Source organism: Impatiens glandulifera, chromosome 1, assembly GCF_907164915.1.
Source record: "Impatiens glandulifera chromosome 1, dImpGla2.1, whole genome shotgun sequence".
In the NCBI taxonomy this organism is placed as follows: Eukaryota; Viridiplantae; Streptophyta; class Magnoliopsida; order Ericales; family Balsaminaceae; genus Impatiens; species Impatiens glandulifera.
The window spans coordinates 151,039,064-151,065,583 of NC_061862.1; the positions used below are offsets into that span (position 1 = coordinate 151,039,064).

General features: G+C 28.7%; 2 protein-coding genes across 2 annotated transcripts; one reads left to right on the plus strand and one right to left on the minus strand.

Moving 5' to 3' along the window:
- Positions 1-1,228: 1,228 nt before the first annotated feature.
- On the plus strand, positions 1,229-1,676 carry LOC124915205. The gene has a single exon (XM_047455884.1). The coding sequence runs from the start codon at positions 1,242-1,244 to the stop codon at positions 1,674-1,676; it is 435 nt and encodes a 144-aa protein (XP_047311840.1). The 5' UTR covers positions 1,229-1,241.
- A 19,515-nt stretch (positions 1,677-21,191) lies between these two features.
- Positions 21,192-23,720, minus strand: LOC124920145 (auxin response factor 16-like). The gene is given in 8 exon segments (XM_047460562.1): positions 21,192-22,277; positions 22,280-22,306; positions 22,396-22,633; positions 22,635-22,779; positions 22,781-22,818; positions 22,820-22,923; positions 22,926-23,095; positions 23,097-23,720. Coding segments are annotated over 8 exon segments (912 nt in total). The 5' UTR covers positions 23,195-23,720; the 3' UTR covers positions 21,192-22,185.
- Positions 23,721-26,520: the final 2,800 nt, after the last annotated feature.

A 26,520-nucleotide genomic window follows, 5' to 3' on the forward strand; every position in this document is an offset into this window, starting at 1 on the left:
TTAAATTTGTAAATCTTAACAAAAATATTGACTTTAAATATTTACTATTAGATAATAAATACAAATAATATATATATTGGGATGATTCAAAAGTTCAAAACTCACTATAAATGCTAGTCCAACTTGTTTTTTTGATGATTATAATTTTTAACATTTATAATATTATTAAAAATATAATAAATTTGAAGTAAAAAATTATAATAATTTATTTTATAAAATAAATTATAATAAAAAAACATTTATAATATTGGAACTTATGTTATAAAATCTTTATATACTAAGTATCTTTTGTTAATTATTTATACAATTATAAAACTATTATACATTTTTAGTTTCACTTAATATATATAAAATGAAATAAATACAAATAATTAATGAATTAAGATAAATCTTGTTAGTTGATAATTTTTAAATAATTTTAACCTAATTCAACATTATTTTTCTCTTACTTTTATCAATCACATAATTTTTTTAGCGTAAAAAACTAGTATTATATCTTAATGTCATTACTTCTAGTTTCATTTATGTCGTTTTAATCCCTTTTCTATCCTATCGACAACAATGATGGATATCACAGCTGCTTGAGAGGTGCTGGGTTCGAACCCATAAGACGACAAGTTCTGCTCGTGGTTAAATGTGTTTACGGGTGCTTAACTCTTTGTGCCTATATTTTTTTTATGTCGTTCTAGGTGATAATCTAATATGTGAAATTTGGTCTAATAGGAACAACTCTGGTTTGAGCTACGCGTCTTTTTCAAATTACTTTATATTCATTATATATTGATATTTAAAAAAAAAACAAATTTGTAAAGTTTAATAACTATTTACTTTCTAAATAAATGAGATAAAAATATGAAAGTTAATATATTAAATATATGATATTTTGATAAATAAAATGATTAATAAGATAGATGGAGTGATAGTTAGAAAAAAAAAGTTTTAGATAAGATAAAAAAACACAATATCAAAATGTTTTATATAAGTTTTATATAAATGATATATACATGATTGGTGGTGTAGTGTGGGTGTTATATTTATGAAATTTAAAAAAAAAATAATAATAATAATATAAGGAAAATAAGAAAGCAATTGATCCAAAGAAACTGTCGAATAATCAAATCAATCATCAATCATCTCTCTTGTAATAAATTAATAGCGTTATACAAATCTTATCCATTACGTATTCAACTGATCTCTCTATAAAGGTAAGAAAGACAAACCATAAACAAGACTTGAGAAACATGAGTTATCACTACCATTCTCCCGACACCCAATTCGACTTTGACGATTCCGATAATGTCTGGATTAATCCGACACACACTTATACCACATCATCGGATCAGGCCAAGAAATCAACTCCGCCCACCTCAAGTACTCGTCGTCCGGCGATCAAGAAACCATTTCAAAAGAAGACTTCGACGTCGGATACTGCAGGAAGATCTTTGCCGGTGAACATTCCGGCGAGAGACTGGGGAAAGACGAAGAAAACGGCAGAAGAAAACTTCGACGATGACGATGAAGATGAAGGGATCATGGGTCTTGCTCCTCACGAGTACTTGGCGAGAACGAGAGTGGCGTCTTTGTCCGTTCACGAAGGAATCGGAAGGACTCTCAAAGGAAGAGACTTGAGTAGGGTTAGAGATGCCATTTGGAAACACACTGGTTTTGAAGATTAAATTAAAATCATCTTTTAACTATAATTTATAACCCTTCCTTAATCAATTAATTAATTAATTAATCTAGATTAATTATTATTTATAATATTTCGATTGATTGATCGATCCTCTAGTTTCTGAATTTTGTAAAGGATTGATTGTTCATAAGTTTGTGTGTTGGTGGCATTCTGGTAATTTCGTCTCGTTATGTAATTCCTTGTATTATTGTTTTGTCTTTATCTTGTTTGGGATTTGGAGAAAGCTTAAAGTTTAATTGTTGAATGAACTCTTGTTGAATTATGGGTTACTTTTGTTCTAAAGTTAGGTGAGAAAATAACATACTAACTCATTACAACTTTCTCTCTCTCTCTCTATATATATATATATATATATATATATATATATATATATATATATATATTTTTATTTTTTTTAATGTAGGTCTATAAATTAAATTGTTTTAAATAAAAATGACTTATGTGGGTTCAAAATTATTCTTAACTAACTTAGTGTGTTTTTATATTTATTTATTTTAGTAATTTAAAAATATTTACTTTTTAAAAATTGTCAATGAAAAAAAATAAAAAATAAAATAGGAATGGTTTAAACACAACAAAACAAATTATTACTTCAAAAAAAAAATTAAAAAACAATAAGATAGAAAAAAAATACCGTATAAAAAATTAACGTGCACGAAGGTCTTCAAGAAAGGAGATGAGCTCCCCAACCGACTCACGGATTTTACCGAACGAATTTCAGATAATGTCATAATAATGTCATGGATTATACGAGTTGGTTGAATACAATCACTGAAAATACGATGATTTCTTTTAAACTAAATAGTTCACCAAAAGATAATAGAAATAATAATCTAAAAATTTAGACCCACCATATATGTTGCATTAATCTAGACTTTTCAACAACTATCGAGAGACTCAAGCATCACCAACTAAATTCTATTAATGCTTAAAAAAGACTATAAATATTCGTCACCCCACGACAATGCAGAAGAATGTGAGATGGTGATTCAACATAGATAAGGTACATTCGACAATGATTAATCATAATATAACATTTTTCATACTATGTCGTCCGTCAAAATCCTACCATGAATAACACTCTAACCAAAAAATAATATTTTAGAAGGAATCTTGGATTTCAACATTTTCTCCCAACGGTAATCGTACGGAGACAACTCAACGTACAAACTATAACAATATTTCACATGAAAAAAATCAATTTCTTGTCATCGCATAATATTACTATGGTCGTTTTAACCTCCTTATGCACCACCATGAGATGAGCTCTCCATGGTGTTCAACCTCATTTGTGCATCTTATACGATTAGCAAAAGCGCTAGTCCAAGGATCAAACATATCCTTAATAGTGGTATTCCTATAAATGACAATGGAGGCAAGCTTATGAAATGTCACATCAAAACACTTAACTCCACACCAGACATCATCCTAGAAGTTAATCGAGGCCCCGTCCCCCACAATGAATCTGGATTGCTCGTAGTAATTCTTCCACAAAGAATATATTCCACTCCAAATGTTACAGACCGCATAGTGATTTGATTTTTTTGTGAACCATCCAGACCAATCCCGACCATATTACTTCTTATCAACGATACCCAAAGACTATCTGGTTTATATGCAAATCTACTACACCATTTGAGAGAATGACTATATTAAGAGAAACAAGATCTTAGATACCCAAACTCCCCTAATCCTTGTACCGCTTGACATTATCTCAACTGACCAAATTACTGAATGAGGAATTATACGATCCTTTAAGGAATTTACACATAATTATCTTCATTTTCACTGTCACACTCTTGGAAAAAACAAATATAGACATTATATAGGTGGACATAGAGGCCAAAACACTCTTGATGATAATCAAACGACCCCCTTTCGAGATAATTTTTCTTTTCCAAATTGATAATTTACTTTACATTTTAATGATGATCGAGTCTTGTGAGACTTTAAAACGAGTTTTAGTACCCAATGATATATTGTTAGGATTAATGTTAACTATAGAGACGGGAGTCTGAGAATATTTGACAACTTTTTACTTTCAATTCGATATTAATGCTGTGAGAGATTAAAATATGTTTTTATTCTTTACAAATCTTCACAAGCTCTTGAACGGAACAACTTGCTGGATTTGAAGCTACAGATGAATGAATGCAAAGAGTGGAAATGAAATAACACAGCGAGTTAAATTCATTTAAATTTATTTTTAATTAAACAATATTTAAAAATAAACTCACTAAAAGTATAAAATAATTCAACATAAAAAAGATAGAAAGAATTTAGAGTCAAATAATTCATAATCTCTTAGTATATCTCTTTATTATTTAAATTAATCAAAAATATATATTTTTTATTTACTAATATTAATATTTTTATCAAATAAGTTAGTAAAACTTTATAAACATTAGAAAAAGATTGTGAAGTATAATATGATAAAGACTATTTCCGTGTAGGACAAAAAGAAAGAAAAAAAAAATTTTAAGAGTTGAAGAAACTAGGGGCCGCTGGTTGGTTGATTGATTGAGTTAAATTAATTACATTTAAATTTAAATTGTATTGCTCATATCTTTTTCATAATCTCACGTGATCCCAATAATCAAAGCTATAATATGTGGGGTCCATTGTACCTCATTTGGATGACGCGTTTTTGTTTTGGTCTCAACTTTTATCTTTTTTTTTAATATAATAGATTGTATTTATCCATTAGGTTAAAACATTTTTTAATGATATCATATTTATCCAAACGAAATAACAAAAATGAATAAAAAAAAAATAACAATGGTACATTGGTTTGGAAGTTTGATCTCCTCTGATATTTTGGATTAAAACTTTTTTTACTTGTCTAGATGACACGTGGCTATTTAGATAAATATGACACAACAATATAATACTTTTTTTCTAATATATATATATATATATATATATATATATATATATATATATATATATATATTAAATTTAAGTGGGTCTTTATCACTGGCTATGTTTTCTTTGTATTTTAGAATTATTGATAAGATTATAGTTTAAGTGATAATAGATAAGGATATCTAAAATTCGGTAATGACTTTATTTTTGTTTGGTATGATTTTTGTGGTTCAGATAAAATAAATATTATTTATAATAGAACAATTCTTTCTTTACACTTAATCTTTGGTAAAAAAAAAATATTTAAGTTTTAAATTTATGTTTTATATAGATATACCGGTGGCTCTAGTAAACTTAACAAGTTTACGAAATAGGACAACCCACGTTTTAAGGCAGTATATTTAATAAAAAATATATATATAATTAGTTAAATTTATAAAAAAAAATAAAACGATATAATAAAGTGGTTGAAGATGCAAACTAAAATTTTTTATTTGATGATATGTCCAAATCTTAAATTTAAATATAAAATTTACTTAAAGTTAGGAATGATATCATGGTTCAAATCTAAAAATAATAAAATTTAAGTTAGGGATGATGTTTTGGATTCAAATAATATAAAGAGATTATTTGAAATAAAATATTAATAATAATAATTTTAATAAAATCATTTTTTAATAATAATATAAATTATATATATAATTAATTATAATATTATATATTAATAATAAAATAAAATATAAAAACTCATAAATAAAAAAGTTAATAATAATTTTATATAAAAAAATTATAAGGGTTAAATATAAAATATTTTATTAGAGAGGTTATAGGAAAATTATATCTCTTATAATATGTGGGGTAGAATTTTATATTTAAAAGATAAATATAATTAGTTTGTAGTGTATTTGGTCTATTATTAATATATAATATTTTATAATTTTTATTTCATATATTTTATATAATATTTAATATTTTTAATTAAATAAGATAAGGTATTAATACTATTTTATAAATTAATAACAATTATTTCTAATCAGTTAAACACTATTAATGATTATCATGCTAACAAAAACATCTCACTTTTATATATATATATTCTCATTCTCTACCTTTATCATTTGCATTTCTTTTAATCAAGTAACCCCTAAATTATCTTTATAAACAAATATTAATTTGAAAGAAAAGTGATACCCAATTTACAAAATAAATAAATTAGATTAACATGTGAATAATTTTGAGAGATAGAAGAGAGAATGAAAAGGAATTAAGTGGCAAAAAAAAAAAAAAGTGAAAAGAAATTGGAAGTGAGAATGAAAAGGAAAATAAATTGGAATAGAGGAGATATATTTTTATTTTATATTTTTTCAGTCAATTGTTTACCCTATTTTTTTTCTTATTTCTTCTTTTAAATTCTCTTTTTCTTCTATCATCTCTATAATTTTATTTCATCATAACAAACATAGCCACATAAATTCTTTTCAAAAATAAATTCTGATTTAAAAAATAAAATAAAATAAAATAAAATAAATGAGATACATGTTTCATCATTAATGGTTCAAACTCCAAACATGTTTCATAAATTATATTTGGTTTACATTGAATTGTCCCCAAATTAAATTTGTAAGGATCAAGAGAGGGAATTTGGTGTAGAAAGAGGGAGGAAATCACTGGAAAAAAAAAAGAAAAAGACAGTAACGACCCTATAAGACGTTATCATTCGTTACTGAAATTGTCCTCACGTAATAGATATTTTTCATTTTTTTTGTTTCGTAATATTATTTATTCCTTAATGAATAACCGTTTTATAAAAAAAACATAAAAAAATAAATACACTAATTCCAACAATTTTCATAAACAATATACAAAATACAATAATCTCAAATTTTACTAAACATATCCTTACACAAAGAAACAAAGAGTAGTCTTTCAAACATCCTTCCTTCAAACAAACACATTATTATTCTTGCCACCATATTCAGTCATCCAATCTCCATAAACAAATTCACCGACTCCTCTAGTTAAGATACATACTCTAAACATTTTAAGGCAATAATTATAGTTGTACTCTCGAAATACTTGCAAAAACAATTGAATAATATGAGACGAAGATTTCAATGCTAAAAAGTATAGACAATGCAGTTCCAACCCAAATTGTATGCCGACTGCATACCTACCTTTGGCATCTATATATCCTTAATGGATAATCTAGTTGAATTAGTTGAATATATTTACCGTTTACATGTTTAACCCGCGAATATTAGTCCTTACTCCAAATTAAAAACGAAATCAAACATTTTAAAATAAATAAAAATATAAGATTAGTCTCAAAATAAATTATTATTTTTCTCATCTACAATTCATAGGAAGGTCTTGTGGAATGGTTTTGGGCCCAATGTTCTAATCAGACAATGAAGGCTCAATTTAAAAAGAATAAACAAGATCTTTTATTATCATGTTCTTAAGCCCAAGTATTTCAGTTTACTTACCAGCGTCAATTACGGCCGGCCCAGCCCCAAAACTATATTTCTATTATTCTTGTTAGATTAATTAAAAAAAATGCATTACTTAACACTAATTGCTTTTGCCTTTGAGGATTAAAAGAATGAACTAAGTTATTCTCATCTCCAATTCTATATACATAACATATAACATGACTCCCACAATCATGATTTTTTTTTTGCGTTTGAAATCGAAACAATTTAATTATATTTCACATCTATAATTGCTCATCTTTCATTTCAGGTCAATCAACAAAATGCTTATTTTCTTTTATATGTGTTATTTAAATTTTAAGTACATAAAATCCGTAAAATAATCGAGTCTAATTCTCCAAAACTACCAAAATAAATAAAATCTTATACTTCAATTTTTTTTTATAAATAGAATAAACAAATTTAGCATTGACTTAAGGAATTAGTTATAATTATAAGTTGTCATTTACATAGAAATAGCAATTTAAAAAAATATTGATTATAGTTTTTATTTTTTTGACAATTAAAATTTTTATTATTAAATCACATCCCAATGAAGGTGACAGCTATTGTGGGCCAACATAGCAATGAAGATTAAGTTAGGACAAATGTTATCACAAGTTAATCAAAACAAAACTATATTACAAAGTGTAAAAACATCAAAATTTGAATTAATTATAAGCACTAAATCAATATTCATTATAGATTTTTCTTTCTTTTTTTGGGTCTCTTTATTTTGCATGTTCCTCAATAAGAGATTTGTTTAGGATTAAATTGTTTGAATTATTTGGGTTTGTGGTATAGAAAAAGCTAATAAATGATATGATGAATGTGATGCCGCGCGGACAATGCCCCCTTTAACGTGTGTGTGACTTTGGATCACTCAAAATAAATTATTTAATAACAAAACACAACATATGCAACACGCTAATCAAGACTTTCCCTTTCGCAACTTTCTTTTTCGAATAAATAAATATGTTCAATTTCAAACACCGACCTAACAACATATTCACGGTCCGAGACAATCCATTCATTCATCCATCATCTTCACACAATTTCTACGAGTGCGATGTAAGCAAGTTAGGTCATACATTTGACTTTGAGCGTCATGCCCATGAACATACTTATTAGTTTATTGTATTATAAGTTATTGACTTTGAAAACAGGTTTTGCGAGATAAGATGTATATATGTGTAGGTGAAAACAATGGTGCACCGCAACGCACGTATTGTGTTTGTGGGGATTACTGAAAACAATGAAACTTAATTAAGAAGAAAAACTGTCTTTTTGAACAACCAATTAGCTAGCTTTGGGAAAGGGTTGTTCTTATTGTGTGACAAATTCATTGCTTGTGTTGACTGTCTGGTGGTGGTGGTAGTAGTGTTTTATGTGATAATTTTTAAATATTAAAGTACATAATTTGATTAAATTCATTTTTTTAACATCATCAAATACAAAATGTTCACTTCTTATACTTCAAATTAAAACTATATTTTATCATCTATATAAACAAATCAAATGAGATCATCATCCTACATGTCCTTAGTTTTAAATTGGTTTATTATTGAGTTTGTTTCAATATAATGTTATATAAACAATTTGCATGTTGTTAAAAATATAAAATTATATTATTTCCATGATCAATAAAATTAAAGAATATATTTTATTGAGATTTGTTTTAAGGAAGTATATGAATTCTATTGAGTAGCTATGGCTTTTGAGAAACTTTACATTTGTTAATATGTGTTTCATTGATTTTTTTTGTTTTTGCATGCTTAATTTAGTTGTGATTAAATTACTATCAACTTTATTTTTTTATAATATATTGGTTGTTTTAGAAAAATGTGCATTAAATAAATTTAAAGAGGATAATTAGGGTGACGGTGGATTAAAATTGATTTTTTTAATAAATTAAAATCTAACTAATAGCAAGATTTATATTTAGATGATAAGTTTTAGATATCTAATTCTATATATTAAATAATTAATATTTTCATTTAAATATGAATATAAGAAATTCTATATATAAATATTTAAATAATTCTATATATAAATATGACTAGAGTATATTTTTAATTATTATAAATATATAATTGAATGATTATTATATATGTGGAGAAATAAATATTAATTAAGAAATTGGTATATATCGCGAGACGACGATACGAGATAATGAACTGGGTTGTGATGTGTGTGTGTGAGTGTGTGAGAGAGAAAGAGAGAAAGCGTGGATGAAACGGCGACAGCTTCCCACTTCACGTGATCCAACTCACCCAACCGTTGGCACTAATTAATTTGCTGTTTGTTTTGGGGCATGTTTTCCTCTCTTTCTCTCTCCCTTCCAAACCTTAATATTTTTTTATTTTCAAATTTAAAAAATCATTAACAAATTCAAGATTAAACAATATCTTGTTTGAGAGAATGGTTTTAAAAAAATATTTCAGATTATTTTTCTTAAAATACTTTGTTTAATTTTTTAGGTTAAAATATTAAAATATAATTATATTTTAATATAGAGAAATGATTGAAAGAAGAATTTGAGAAAAAATGACATTTACTTAATAGTTTTTTAAAAAAATAATATATTTTCTACCTCTCTCATATTTTATCCTTTTTTCACCCAGTGATGTGGTAACATATAATTCACTCTCCTTCTTCTTCTTTTTCTTCCTAAATTTGTTCCTCTTATCACTCTTTTTTAATTTAATAAAGTATAATTTTAATATTTTAATAAATAAAAAAATTGAATAAATGATAGATAAAAGGGTGGTTGGAAAAAAAATCTAAGGCCTTTTTTGTTTGAATTATTTAAATAACCTAAATTTAAAAAATATTTTTAATTTTTCAAATTTATTACCTCACTCAATCCATTAAATAAAATATTAAAATACTATATTTTTAAATTATTATTTTTTATTTTATCATTATAACCTTTTGATTATTTTTATCAAAATATTTTATATATCCTCAAAATCACTAACAATTATTATTTTTAAATAACTCAGGTTATAACAATAACTCCATCCGAACAAGCCCTTCCGGATAAGTGTTATTTAAAAAATTTGAGATTATTTAAAAAATAATTATTGTCAGTGATTTTGAGTATTGGGGATATTTTTAGGTAATAAGACTTGAAGACTATTAATAATAATGAAAAAATAAATAATAATAATTTAAAATAAATAATATTTTAATATTTTTATTAATAAATTGAGTGATGTGAAGTAAAAAATAAGAGTAAGAAGATATTTTTTAAATTTGTGTTATTCAAATAATTTAAACTGAACGAGATCAAAAATAAAAATAAAAAACAATTCTTCCAACAAGGCATAAGGTAAATTAAATTAACATCGATGAAAACGGCGCAATAGAAGCATCGTTTTGCAATGCTGACGAACACCGCACGTGAAGTCGGCATTATTGTGTTTGACCGTTCCGTAGGGCCGTTGGTCCCCTATCTCCTACCCTATGTATGTATAGCCCCCTCTATCACTTTCACCGTAATCAACCTTAAATATATGCTTGCCAAATGGTCTAACTAATTTTAATTAATTAGGGTTCATACCTTTATTAATAATTAAAAGATCAATGTTTAACATAGTTAAGGACTAATAAGATTAAAGTTTTTTTGGGTTGTATATTTTTACAATGTCTCATCATGAGCTCTATTCTTATCTCCTTAGTTGATAGCTTGATTGATTTTTTCATGACATCTCTTCAAGGACATTTTGGACCATCTTGATGTCACATTTGTGGTGTTTTAATTGATATGTTCTTGTCGCAATGTTATAATATTTTTATTTTTTTGTCATTGTGTTTTCACACCCTTCAACCTTTGGTGAAACTCATTAAGTAGGTGTCTAAATTTTGACCGGTTTCAAATACAAAGGGGCCACACTATTGACAACCTTTTATTAAACAATCCACAATAGAAGAAAAAAAATATAAGTAATAAGTGTGTGATGGATAATATCAAGACTACTCATCTAATATATGGAAGGAATGTCCAATAAGAGAATATTGAAATGAAATTTATCTCAACTGACATTTAAATTTAAATGTTAATTTACTTTCTCATAATAATCTTTATAATGCCAACTCCATGTGCAAAGCAATTAATGTTGTGCGAAGCGATTAATGTAATTGTGTGAATTTGATCTCTTTATCTTGAAACCACGGGAATGCGAGAGGTTAAGGAAGAGCCGATTAAATCAAATAAAGATTACGACACAAATGTCAAAGGTAGGTGAGACATTTTCGACTCATGACATCGAATGAAAAATAAATCACATTTAAGAGAGATTTTTACTGAAGAGTCAGAACTGTGGACCGAATTCCTAGAATCTCCTATTTGACAAACAATGATCAAAGTAGTCAGATGAAAAAGATAGACGACCTTCTTTCTAGGGTTCTAAAGTTAGGAAAACGTACATCAAAGACGAATCGAATATACTCCGCTTAAAATTTAGATTATTGGGAAAATATTAATATAGAATATTTGTGGGATCAATGATAGCGTAAAAACGTGACTCCTTATATCTATTGCAGAATTTATGTGTAGTGGGTGGGATCTATTAATTTTGTGAGACGGAAATTTGTCATATGGATTAGTGAATTGTTATGGATATATGTAACCGTAAATTGTGTGATTGTGAGGCTATTGACTCTATCAGGGTGTCAGACATAATTTTGGTTGTTTGAACGACGATTTGTTCGATAAGTTGGATGTTAAGTGGGAAGATTTTCTATTAGTGTGCAACTAGTGAATATGTGTGACAATTTTCGTTGAGTGATATCAACTGTATATGAGTTGGTGCTCCAAAATCAGAAATCAGAGTTTTTAAACAAATTGTCAAGAGTGGTAAGTTTATGGGACAAGTCAATCATTTTTTGGGTGATATGAACGAGGTGAGGGATATGTCTCAAAGAACTAGAGTTAGAAGACTTACTAGCATAATAAGTGATTTGTTCGAGACTATCGATAATCTCAAGTTTGTTGATTCGACACTAGAATGAGGACAATATACGTTTAAAAAAGCAATGGAAGAGGCATGTTGGTTTAGTCCTACATTGACATATTTCTCATTAGTGAACCGATTTTTCAAGGAGTGACGAGTATTTTACAGAATGTCATTCCTTGGAGTTGTTCAGATCATCGGTCTATCATGCTTGAACTTAGATAGGTGGCAATGGTGTATCGTCCCTTCATGTTTGAGACACAATCAACTTTTTATCGCGAATGTAAGAGTGGTGGGGAAATCGGGAGCCCTCATGTTCACAATCGTTGAATCTTTTTGCAAATTAGAGAAACTTGAGAAAGCTCTTGAAAAGTTGGCACATGGGAGAGCGTGCAATTTTTTGTGCAAAGGTCGATAAATTATGTAGTAGGATTAATGATATTGATGGGGCGGAAGAGATTCGAGATCTTTCGACTTTGAAAGTCAATTCTTGTATTTATTTGGTGACTAACCTTCTTGATATTTGTAAGGAAGAGGAGATCGGATCGAGACAACGTTGTATGGCTATTTGGTTGAGAGTGGGGATAGGAATTCAAAAATAATTCCCAGAATATCAAAGATGCAAGCGAGAAACAATGCGATTAACTTGATTTTGGTTCAAGGTGTTCTTAACGACTGTGAACTAGTTGATTTCGGATAATACCGTGCAATTCCACAAGGATTTGTTCAAAAAATCATGCACGGTCATACCAAAATTGGATAGTGTGTCTTTTGATGGTATCAATGAGTAGCATAAGGGTGTTTTAGAAGCTTGTTTCACACTTGAGGAAGTAGAAGCAGTAACCATGAGATGTGGTAGTGATAAGGCTTTAGAGAAACGATGGTTTTATATTGGCATTTTTTTTAAAATGTGACAGTTCCTTAAATCTGATATCATGAAAAGCGTTTGAGTATTTTTTTTTTCTTATTCTCTTCTTTCGACAAAATTAGAACTCAGCGTTAGTTTATCTAATTTGCAAGGCTCCCGAAACCATTAATATAAAGAACTTTATACCGATTAGTCTTGTATCGTTGTTTTATAAGATTATGTCATATGACTAGAGAACAAGTTGTGTGGGATACTTAAACCAGTAATTCCGGCTAATCATATGACTTTTATCAAGAGTCGACAATATTTTTATGCAACACTTGTCACAAATAAATGCATTGACTTGACAAACTACAAGGAGGTTGTGTGTGCTTATTAAGTTAGATATCGAAAAAACATATGATCATGTGAATTAAGAAACTTTATTTGATGTCATGAGTAGAATGAAAATGGGGATAAGTGGATTGGTTGGATTAAATTCTATGTTTTGACAGTCAAGTTCTTTATGATTGTGAATGAAAATCCTAAAAGGATTTTTTGATAGTTTAAAGGGTATTAAACAAGGTGACTCGTTATCTCTATTATTGTTCGTCATTGCATAAAAGCACTTTCTAAAATATTAAAGTTCACGATTAAGTTGCTCTCAACAGAGGAGTAGATAGTGAGGCAAGGATGTCTCCTTTTTCCCTATCTAATTTGATCTTCATTGACGATACATTGTGCATTATACATGCCACACACAAAAATATCAAGCATATGTGTGATATTATATAGTTGTTAAAAGCATGCTCTAGACTATGGATCAATATTAGTAATTCTAATATTTTCTTCTCAGACATTATTTCACTTGAAGGAAAACATCTTTTGCAAATATTATGAGCTTCAGTATTTGAATATTTGTCTACTTATCTTGGTATGGCTAGTGTTAAAGTCCATTCCAAAGCCTCTTAAGACTCGATAATCTCTAAAATGAAGAGGAATTTACTTATTTGGAAAAATAATATGATTTTAAAACATGGAGTCGATTGGTATTCATCAAGAGTGCATTGGCTTCTTTACCCACTTTTGTGATATTTTGTTTTTTTATTCCTAAGAGTGTTGCCGTAAAAATGGAAAAAAAATGGAAAAATTATGTGAAATTTTTGTTGGGATCCTTCGACTCCTCCTTTTGTCAATTGATGAGTTGGTCTAAGGTTGAGAGATTCATGCTTGTGAATTAAGGATTATTCAATTAATAACACTCTTTGTCAAAATGGTGCAATAAATTATTTTCGGAGCTTAACTGTTTGTGGACTAATATGATCCGATGCAAGTATGGAAATAAGGTCTTAATGGTTCACCAAAACTAGACCTGACCAGCTAGTTTTAATGTTTGGAGAGACATCTATATTATGTAGAAGTATTTTTGTGGGTAATGTAAGTTTTCGATATGCGACTCATTCATCAACTTTGGGACGATATTTGATATAGTGTCAGAACGTTTAGTTTAGCTCTAGATTTTATACCATTTAATCTTCTCATTGATCAACTTTTGGGACGATATTTGATATAGTGTCAGAACATTTAGCTTAGCTCTAGATTTTATACCATTTAATCTTCTTTTTATTTTTATTTCATGTGAGAAATTTATTTTTTAAGGTGATATCGAAAAAGTAAGGCGATAAAAGATATACTCTAACATTCCATTTGAATCAAATCTGAGATTGGGAATTGACATAGGTCTTTTAATTCTTTTTTAATTAAGAATAAACCTCATGACTAGAGAGTCACCACCTAATTATTTAAAATTAGGAAATTAATTTTGGCGTATGCACGCCATAATTAGATATTTCTTTATGAGTTTGTGCTTTGTTACATGTGGAAAAAGGGTTAAAAGTGTTATGTCTCAGTCCCAAAGATTTTTACAACAATAATTTTAGACTTTAGAAATTTATTTGTACACTTTATATTTTAGTTTTTCAATTTTTTCTTATTTAATAGGTGAATCATTTGATTTTTGTTTACAAAGTATATACAAGCATACAAATAAACATATAAAAGCAAAGAAAATATAAGAATGAATATATACAAGTAAATAATACCCTACAAAAGAGAGAAAATATTAGACAAAACCTCACATTCATTACATCTCAAAATAATCATTAATTCTAAGTGTTTTAGAAAATTTATAAAAATTGATGGTTATATGTAAAATATCTCCATGATTTCAACTTTCAAGTATATCGATTTTAAATTTTTTAGTCAAGTGGTTTGAAAGATATTATCATGCAAACTGGAGGAAAAGTTATTTTTATTTTTATGTTTTGGTGTTTTTTAGAAATTAGTTAGAGCATGAAACACAAACTAACACAAAGCAAACAAAAACAAATAAGCCACAAAAAATAAACTAAATTGGATTGGTTTGGCCGAGTCTAAACCAAGGCTAGAAAGTGGCTCAAATCCTCGGTCGTAGGCGTATGAGCTCTCAGTCGGGTACAAAAGAGGCCATCGGTCGTATGCAGAAAAAACATGGTCGAGCTCTCAATCGGTGGCCAACAAAATGCGGTCGGACGTCGATCGACAACATGGAGGGACGACCCAATTTCTCGGTCGGCCATGAGGCTGGCTAGGAATTTTCTTGGTCATACGCACGGTCGACTAGGGTGTTGATTGATTTTCTCAGTAGGCTCCTCGATCGATCCTCAAAACACGATCAGAAAGTTAGTTATTCGGTCACCTCCTAGCCAAGAACACTCAACCATAATAGCGAAGAACAAACCGAAAGAAATTATTTTTGGACTCAAACTTCTATTTTATTTCTACACCAACAATAATATAGTTAAATATTAAATAACAACATTAATCAATCATAATCATTGAAGAGAATCATCCAATCCTTTAAAAAAAATCATATTTATTTTTTAATCAAACCAAAAGATGCTAAAAATATTACAATTATTTTAGTCATACAACATTAAACATCTTTATAGAATTTTTCTTTAAATTACAAATCAAGAACACAATTTATTAAATTCAATCCTTTCATGCGAATTTGTGAGTGTTTGATCTACATTGAATTTAATAATTGAAAAAGATAGAAATCTAAATATACTTAATTCAACAATATTATAACAATTCAACAATTAAACAACATACAATCCAAGAAATCCAAACAATTACAGTTTTATTAAAAAAAATGAAATTCAATGGATGAATTACAAAATAAGGATCATTACAGTAATTAAAGGTAACCTTTAGAGAATACGGTAGAGTTTTCAAGCAAAGTGACCTAATTAAGGTACAATGAAGACAATTCTTGGGTTTTGGCTTAGAAAAATAAAAAATAGAGAAGAATGAAGTTTGAGAGGTCGTTTTATTGTAAAAAATAGGTTAAAACTCCAACATCAGCACATGAAATTTTGATTTTACTCATTTTTTACCTGATTGCGTTTGATCCTTACTGGCGAATTATGAGTTGGTGATTGGTTAAATTCGTTGGTAAATTCAAATAGAGGGATGATACAAGAAGCGAATGTGGGGGAACGAAATGGGGAGCGAAGCCACCTGGCATGCCAGGTAGGTCAAATTTTAATTAATTTATTTTCTTTTTCCACGTAGGATAATACCTCTCATTTCCTCTCAACCATTCTCTTTCTTCAATCTGAAAACGCTCAAAATTCTCTAAATAACCCTCTCTTCAAAAACTCACTCCGATTTCTGATCAATCTTCAATCTATCTTCCTCCGCTAAAAATCACTCTCATTTCTAATTAACAACCTTCTCTTCAATCTTCATTCTATCTCCGCTAAACTCACTACCATTTCCGCTCAAACCCACTCTCAAATCCGTTTAAAACCCTAGCCTAAGTGTCCGCTCAAACTCTAACCCTAAATATCCGCTCAAATGGAATCCGCTCAAACAATGACAGAGAAGAACAAAAACAATTTAGGTAAAAGGAAAAAGCCAGATAGAGATGCAGTGTTAACTTCAGATAGAGATGAAAGGTAAGTTATCATTGTTGCACTATTTTCATTTACTGTGTCCCCTGTTCATTGTGGATCTATTGCAGCGTTAACTGTCTCCTCTTGTTTAATCTTTATTGAATCAGTTCTTTATTTTATGGTATATGATTAACTGTCGATATATCTATATCATTTTATGAAGCAGAGGTATTAGGAAATGATTAACTGTTTGTTTGTGAAGTAGAGGTATATGATTAAATCTTTGAAATTTAGGTGAGTGATATTAGAAAATGGAGAAGATAATAGAGTTTATGATTAAAGCAGCTGTTATGAAATAAGACAGGAAGAAAGACAGTTGATAAATATTAAACTTAAATTGTTAATATTGTGTTGTCTTGTGTGTTAGACTATGTTGTCCTGTGTGTTAGACTATGTTGTCCTGTGTGTTAGACTATGTTGTCATGTGTTTTTAGGCTATTGAAAATGACATGGCAAGACGCAGGGAACTATAAGGATTGTGGAGTATTCTGTATGCTGCACATGGAGACATACAAGGGAGATCCTAAGTGGACTTGTGGCATAACCCGAGCAAATGCGAGCAAGAATATTCATTGTCTACGAATCCAATACCTATCGAGGATTCTACAATCCGATTCTAACATTTATCGGATGAACTTAAAATACAAGACCAGAAAGTTGTACAAAACCAAATTATCCGAAACAGTAATGTATGGTTTTATGTTAGTATAATTAAAATATTTACTTTTGAATAGTATTGTTAGTTGATCACCATCTTTCTCTTCAATCCAAAACTATTATTATATTATCTAAGAAGGGTTAATTCAATTCAATGTAATGGTTTATATTTATAATTGAATAGTATTGTTAGCTGATCTCTTAAGAATGGTATGTCAAAGTTGATGATCCTAGTTGTTGTCGTTATTGTGCTCTTGAGCCAGACACGGACAGAGGCAGCAAGAGTCCTACCGGAGTTCAGTTTTATTATTATTATGATTAAAAGTAGTAGTTAAATGGTGAATGAATACATACATGATGATTTTGGACATATTTTGCAGTATATCATTTCATTTCAAAATAAGAAACATTTCATTTCAAAGTAGCAGTATATGTTGTAGAAATATAACATTTATGTACTCAGGACAACATAATAATAAACACAGGACACCATAGTACAAAATACAGGACAACATAGTATAAGACACAGGACAACACCGTTATGAATATGAGACAACATAACAACATAGTATTGGTTTCTAGAACCGTTATAATTTTTTTACACTAACGCTATTTCTAGAACCTGGTTTCTTCTTTTCTTTCTAAATGTAAAATAATGATTTATTAAATTTCATTCATAAAGTAATGAATATAACATTTCTGTAATCGTTTTATTTTTCAATTAAATCGAAGTTAAAAAACAATTAAAACGATAAATATATTATCCAAAACAAAGTTATCATTGGGAAACATATTATTAAGCAAAGTTATCTTCTGATGTTGTCCCCACATGAATTATCTTTGGGAAACATATAATCAGATACATGATGTAATTGACCCGACAACAATGAAGTAAATGATAGTTGAGTCGAGACTGGATGGGCGGTGAAGTGTTGATTCCATTCCTCTTGCGTTGATATTAGAGAAGGATTACTTGTTGCGGTAGTATCCTAAAACAAAATAACAAATGAAGTATTAAAACATGTGTAAAAAATATGACAAGATATGTAATACATAAGACAGATAGTGTAATACATAGGATAACATAGTGTAATACATGGGACAACATGATGTAATACACGGGACAACATGGTATTGGACATAGGACGAAATAATTGTTGACACTAACCTTATTTCTAGGGTTACATAAGATAAAAAGAGAAATCAGCACAAAGAATACATGACAACACATGAACAACATATTACAGTAATACATGACAACATATTTAATAAAATGCAGGAAAACATATTGGATAAACGCATTAAAAACGAAAAAAAATATAGTTTAAAATACAGAACAACATATTACAATAACACAAATGACATCAGAATATTAACATTTAGAGCAACTTCAATATTTACACGGGACAACATAGTTTAAAGACACGGGACATCATAGTTTAAGACACGAGACAACATAGAAAAAAACAGAGGACAACACAAGCCAACAAAAATAATAACAGTTTATACAGGTTCTGGAAAATAACAAAAATATTAACAATTTTATACAGGTTCGAGCTACATATTGGTTCCTACACATAACAATCACATAACGACAGAAAAACGTGAATCCAAGAAACAAACAGAAGAACAATACAACAAAGAAAAAAGTAAGCTATGATGGCAGAGAAGATATACCATTAGAAGAAGAAGCTAATCGGACAGTCGGACAGTGACGAAGACGAATCTAAACAAAACGCAAGGAGAAGACGACGAGGATGAAGGCGAAACTAAAGAACGGAAGGACGACGAGGATGAAGACGCAAGAACAGTAAGAATTAAACGACGAGGATAAAGACGCAAAGAACAGTAAGAAGTTAAACGACGAGGATGAGACGAATCTAAAGAATATAAGGAGAAGAAGCTAAACGGCGCGGATGAAGACGAATCTAAAGAATGGAAGGAGAAGATGATAAACAGCGTGCCGAGGGTGAAGAAAATGGAAGAAGAAGAATAAGGAGGGTTTTGTTTGATTAGCGGGAAATGATATGAGAGTTTGCTAAAGAGGAGATGTAATTTTTTTCTCTTTCCTCCGTGGCATGCCAGGTGGCTTCGCTCCCCATTTCGTTCCTCCAATTCGTTCCCTATATCATTTCCCATTCAAATAATACATTCTTATAGGTTTTCATAGTCCTTGACCGCGTCGAATTTAGAGTAAAAACAAGAAAGAAAATTTCGCTTTTACTAAATCAAAATTTTCAAACTGCTCTGATCGAATTGTTAGGAAGTTTGTTGAAGAACTTGAGCACTTCTTTTCTTCGTCGGGTCAATTTATTATTTTTTTTTAATATTTTTTTTCGAACTATGATCAATACAGAAATTTCTCCAAAACAATAGTTTGATGTATAGACTCAAAATATATTAATATAGATTAAATTTTTAAATTTTAATATATTATCAATTTAAAAATTAAAATTAAATATTTTGAGTCAAATTGACATGACAATGATTCCTTAAATAATTACTTGTCTAATTTAATAATCAGTGCAATGAGGTCGTGTTTGAATATTTTTATAACAATAGGTTCGGGATTTATTAAAATATATAAAAAAAACTATATAATTGGAGAGTGAAAATGAATGTCTACAACTATTATTATGAACGTAGGTGATATCTCTTGTGGAAAACTAGTGGATGTGGTTGTTCAACTTCTTCTTAAGGATATCTGAACTCGTTAACGCTAAATTTATGTTAAGTTTGTTAGTTCGTTGTTGAACATTTTTGCTTATGTTTTCATTGTTGTTCTGAAATTGTTAATCTTGTTCTATTCGAGTTCTGTTTGGTGACAATGTGAACACTCGTATTTTATTATTTTTGTTGTTGTACTTAAACTATTATCATTTATATTTTATTTTATAAATATTTAAAAAAAAAAACAATTTTTATATTAACTTACTTACATTATTTGTAATATATATTTTCGATGATTAAATACCTGCAAGAACAATAGAAAAAGTACATAAATAATAGTATATTTACTGATAATTGTACTGGTACTACAAGAGCATAATACAATAATATCATTAAGGTCTGGCATGAGTACAAATCATCATGTGACAACTACTAGTTTGATTTTGTGTTTAGATGTTTGATTGTAATTTTAAAATTTATAATTATTTGGTATTTTTAAATTTAATTATAATCAAATATTATTTTATTAATTTTTATCAATCTTATCTTTAAATTTATTAATTAAATATTTTATTTAAAAAATAATAATTTATTATAGTAATATATTTTAAATCATTTTATTAAAAAAATATTTAACTCGTCAAAATCACCATCACTAAACATTTTTTAAATAAATAAAGTTTATTTATATAACTTCACCAAACAAACTATAATAATATTTATTTAAGATAAATTATTAAAATATTTTATAAATTTTAAATTTAATAAAAAAAATATAATAATATAATTAATAAATAAAGTTATTTTATAATTAAATAAAAAAATAAAAATATATGTAACTACTTATTATATTCCTTAATACCAACCAATAATAATCTGACACTCTTATTATGCCATTTCTTTTTGTCCCCTTCAATCTTAGTACAATCATGAATACCTCTACTTTTTCATTTTTCTTTTTTCTTTCAATTCTTATTTACATAATAATAATAATAGTTATAACTCATTGAAGAACAAATACCTTATATCAAACAAAATAAATATTATTAATAAACCCATAAGGTTGGATATCAGTTCAAACAAGAAAGTAAATTGAAAATAATAAACTCAAACTTAGTTAGGCACCAAACTTCCTTTTAGGCCAATTTAGACTATCTAAATAGTAAACAAGAAAGAAGAGACATGACAAATTAAATATGGCCTTAAGATTAAAGATTGCCACTCTCATTTCTAGGTTGTTGTTGATGGTGCTTCTTCTTGGGTCTCAATTGTAAGTCGTTTTGCTGTTTTCACAAATTCACTAAAATAACAACAACAACAAAAGCATGATTAAATTATTATCAAGTTTGATGTATAGGAAATAAATTGTTACATAAATTACCTAAAGATTGATCACCAATACGTTTGACAGAAACCCGCGATGTCATTGTAAAGAACAGGTCAATTATCTTCGAACTTTTCATACCAAACATAATCTCTAGCTCTCGGTATAATTCATCGTAAGACACAAACAACGATAGATCTAGATTCCGACCCAAATCTTCCGATTTCGATTCCAAAAACACCTTACAACAAAAATCCGTTTCCAATCCATCTTTTTTGGTAGTTTTGATTGGCAATTGATGTCCGGTGAGTATTGGCTTACCAAAGAGAACTATATGAGCTGGTTTAGGAGTATGAGTAGGATTAGGGTTCCCCATGGTTAGCAAGCATGAAACTTTTTCGGTGTTGCTTGGATTAGATACGGCTAGAGATTCATGATTTGGTTTGGTGGTGGGTTAATTGAAACATTAAGAAAAGGGTTGTGAAAGTTAGATGGAGGATTAGGATAAGGATAGAAAGTAGATATTTTTTGAAATTTTTGATGGAGATGATATGATCCGTTAAGGAAGATAAACCATATGAAGTTTGCCTGGCTCCCTGCATGCCAGCAGGAGCATTGTCTGGAAGAAGACAATTAAACGGGAGGGAGAACGAAGAAGAGGAGGAGGATGATAATGATCTTGATTTCATGAGTTAATGTTTAACCCTTACTTCTTCCTAGGATTTGCAAAGGTATAACGGGAATGTTTGAAACTAATTCTATTAACCAAGAAACTTACATTCTTACATTTGTAGCAAATCAAGTTCATCCCATGTAACCTACAACCCACAACACAAAATCATTTGAATTCATAACCATTTTCAAATAATTCAAACCTTGAACAAGATGGAGATTGATTATCTATACCTTCAAGATGTCTCCATGGTGAATTTGGCCAACGAGTTGGATCAACTGGATGAACAGAAGAAATTGTACCCATAAACCAACTTGTTCTTGAAGAATCCTCTGTTTCAAACGCCATTTGAATCGGCAAACCAGAACACCAATGAATACGAAGAGCAGCTTTAACTCTCGACGCTTTAACGCAGAACTCCGGCGTACTTGCTCGTGGATAATAAACAACTTCAAACGCCTCACCATTAGCAGCAAAGATTCGCAGCTTCAATCACTGATTCAGATTTCACTTTTCCTCTAAAACCATTGCCATCTTCTCTGAAATAGGTAGAAAACATTCCATAAGGAGTTGGATAATTCCCACCAGCCGGATTCCAACCAGAAGACGATTCTGGGTCGACCCAATTCCCTCTTGTTCCTACGAATACCGACGCAGAGTTTCCCCGTCGTCGGTTCTCAAGAACACGATTGAATCTCCGGCCATGAGTTTCTTCTGGTTAACAAAAGTGCTCCTCCATCCAGTCGTCAAAAGATGTCGTCTTGCGTACCTCTGTAAATATGACGGAATTTCCAGATCTCACCATGAACATCTTTCGCAAGAATCGTTTGAACAGGTGGATTGACTGAGAAATTCAGCTTTGTGGAAAATTGTTCAGCACAATAACGTGGAACAGAAAACCCACCTCCATTATTTGCATCAGATTGGGTCAAAGTTTAGCAAAGAATTGGGTTTATCATTATCATTATCATCATCATCTTCTCGGTTCATCATAATCATCATCATTATCACCATTATATAAATACTGATAAACATTCAAATTGAGAGGAATCAATTTGATTTTCGAATAAACTTCATGCAGTATCTGGATCAGCCATATACTAATCCTTGATATTCTACAAGGAATCAAAGGTGGAATTGAAGGTAAGCTTCTGAAATCAACTTTTCCAGAAGCATGTTCAGCATGTCCTTGTGGAAAATAGAACACTTTTGAATTTACACTAGGCATTTTAACCATAGTTCCAGCACAAGCATTCCAAAACTCTGGATCTAAACATTTATCATTTTTCCTCCTCCTCCTCCATCTTCCAGAAATTAATCATTTCAGCTATAACCCAGATGGATTTCAGACCTTGTTCATCAAAAATCTGCAAAATTTACCTAAATTTTCAGTAAGAATCTGAAAGAATCACGCTCAACCTTACACTACCCATGCCAAGAAAACCATTAAACATCCGAACCACCATCATCACCGAGACTCGCCGAGAAGAAGAAGAGAGATAGATATTACAAGTAAAGGCAGTACAAAAAGTGGGATTTGATGATGATATAGTAAATTTGTATTTTTTCTCAGCCTTTTTCTTCGGATCTGAAGAAGCTTATGTCTACTTATACATACAAACGCCAGCTAGACAACAAAGATCTTAACAAGCAGTCTTAATTTCGTCTAAATTTTATAACCGTTAATATTTTAATAATGGCATATTAATTCTCCTGTTTTCATCGATTTGGGTCCTACGTACTTATCGCGATGATTATTATTGTTATTATTAAAATATCGATGTGAGAGAAAATTTGGAAGAATTCCCAAGTCTGATGTAGTAATATTATTAATTTTAAAAATAAAAAAAAAATGGGGAAGAATGGGCAGATTAAGCTAGGGTTTGACTTGTGTAAGTTAAATTAATCATACTTAGCTCGCCACCCACGAGTCTCTTGCTATATTCATCTGAATAATAAAGCTGGTCAAACCATTGTGACTAGGTTACTTTCAAACATAGATCATGGTTAATTTTAGATTAATGTTTACTAGGTTATTAACTTACCTTGGGAAATAGTATTTTCCATGCCCCTTCAATGACCCTGATGACCCGGGGACACAACAACAATTTAAGTAGATATTATGGATAGAAGTAGTCATCTTGACTTCTTTGGTTTTGGATATGATTAAATGTCAGCTTTATAGGTCGAAAAATGAGTAGTGAAAATATGAGAGAGTTGGAACCAAAAGTTACTTATTCGATTTTTACTTTTAATGTCTTACTTTGAGTGAATATTATGATTATGTGAAAATCATGTTAGATTTTAAACTTTAAAAAAAATGAGATGTGAATATTAAAGATTTTTAATGTTTGGATACATCGTCTCGAGCTTTGTTCCTCAGTATCGTTGAGACACTATAGGTTGGTTGATTTGGTATTTGGGAGCCAAAATGAATTGCATTATAATCCAGGATATGAAGGGGAACACCGCAACTTACAATGGTTGAGAATCAAGGTGTGACATTATGACTTGTTATATTGGTCACGAGGTAAAGATAGACTCCATTCACCATTCGGTGGAGAACGCCAATTAGGTTAACTAAGGGAGTGGACGAGGGGTCTTGCACACTTTGTTGTTAGGGGCCAACTCCGATGGCGACAGATGATATCGATTATGGGGTTTCCTCAGGAACGAATCCATAATTTTAAGTTAAATGGCGTTGAAAAAATATTAGGAGATTTACAAAATATAAAATAAAACTAAGTATATTTTATCGAATAAATTAAATTGAAAAATAAGATAAAATTAGAGAATAATTTACCTTAGTTTATTAAAAAAATATTAATTAATAGCTTTATTGGGTGGACTTGAGCCTAAGAAAACCCTAACATAGATTCGTCTGCTTGTTCCGATGATGAGGTCCAATTTACTCTTTGATAAAAAAACTTTGGCCTTGGTGGAGAGGATCCTCAAGACCTCTACAAAATATAATATATATGAAAATATGAATGTTATAGGTTGATAGATAAAGTGATAATTAATTGTATCAAGTTTACTAGGTTATATATCTTAGATTTACTTATCACGGGAGTATGATCTTCTTAATGTCATTCTAAGATTCAATTGGGCATAACTTTTGATAACATTTTGTGTGTTTTTGTATTGGTTACGATTTATTCACACGTTATAAACAGTTTCGTAATAACATAATAAATAAAAACTTAATTCTTGTTTGCTTACTGTTAAACATTGAAAGCCGTGTTTATTTGGGCTTAGTTGAAATTATCAATCACACATTCAGTGGTTTAGATTATAGGATAATTGTACTTTTACTTTTAGCTTTGCTTCCATTTGTTTATGACATGCTTTCTTAATACATATTTTATTCGTTTTTATTTTGATGTTTGATATATATATATATATATATATATATATATATATATATATATATATATATATATATATATATATATAGATATATATATATTATATATATATATAATTTATTTATTATATTTTATGAATTATTTGATGTTTTAAAATGTTAAGAAAATAAATTCTAAATTCATATCACCTACTAATTAATTAAATAAATCGGTGCACATATATTAAAGGCAGAATTTATTGATGTTTTAAAAATATATAGAAAATAGAATACATAAAAATAATAAATAATGTAATATATATTCAATTATTAAAATAAAAATAATTATTTCTATAATTCTATGAAATATTTTAAATAGTCAATAAATTATAATAGTATTATAGTTATACATTTTTTAAAAAATAAAAATAATAATAAAACATTAATTCTTACTTTTTAAAAATATTATTAATAAAAAATATGAAAATAAAACAATGAAATAAGAAAAAGTTTAATAAAAATAAATTAAAAAGGTAAAAAGTAAAACAGTAAAAAATATTTAAATCAAAAAATTAAAAATATATTTAATTAATTATTTTAACTTTTAAATTAGATTTATTTATTAGTTTATTCATCTAAATTAGATAATATTACTTTTAAAAAATAATTTGTGAATTTATATAAAATTTAAAAAGAAAACATATCAATTATTTATTGAATTATTAACTAAAAAAATAAATTATTAAATTTTCTCTTATAGTAATTTTTTTATTAAAAACTCAAATCACTTCTAGTTTAATAATTAAAAAAAAAAAAATAACTAATAATGACTTAGAAAACCTATTCATTAATTATTTGACCAATAAATAATATTATAATTAAGTTAGGTAGGTGTAAAAAGTCTTTTTTATTCATAATAAAAAAATTAACTAAATATTTCAAATGTTTTCAATAAAACTAATGTCTTATTACTCATGTCACTAAATTGCTAAATCAAATAACTTTGATGCGGAGA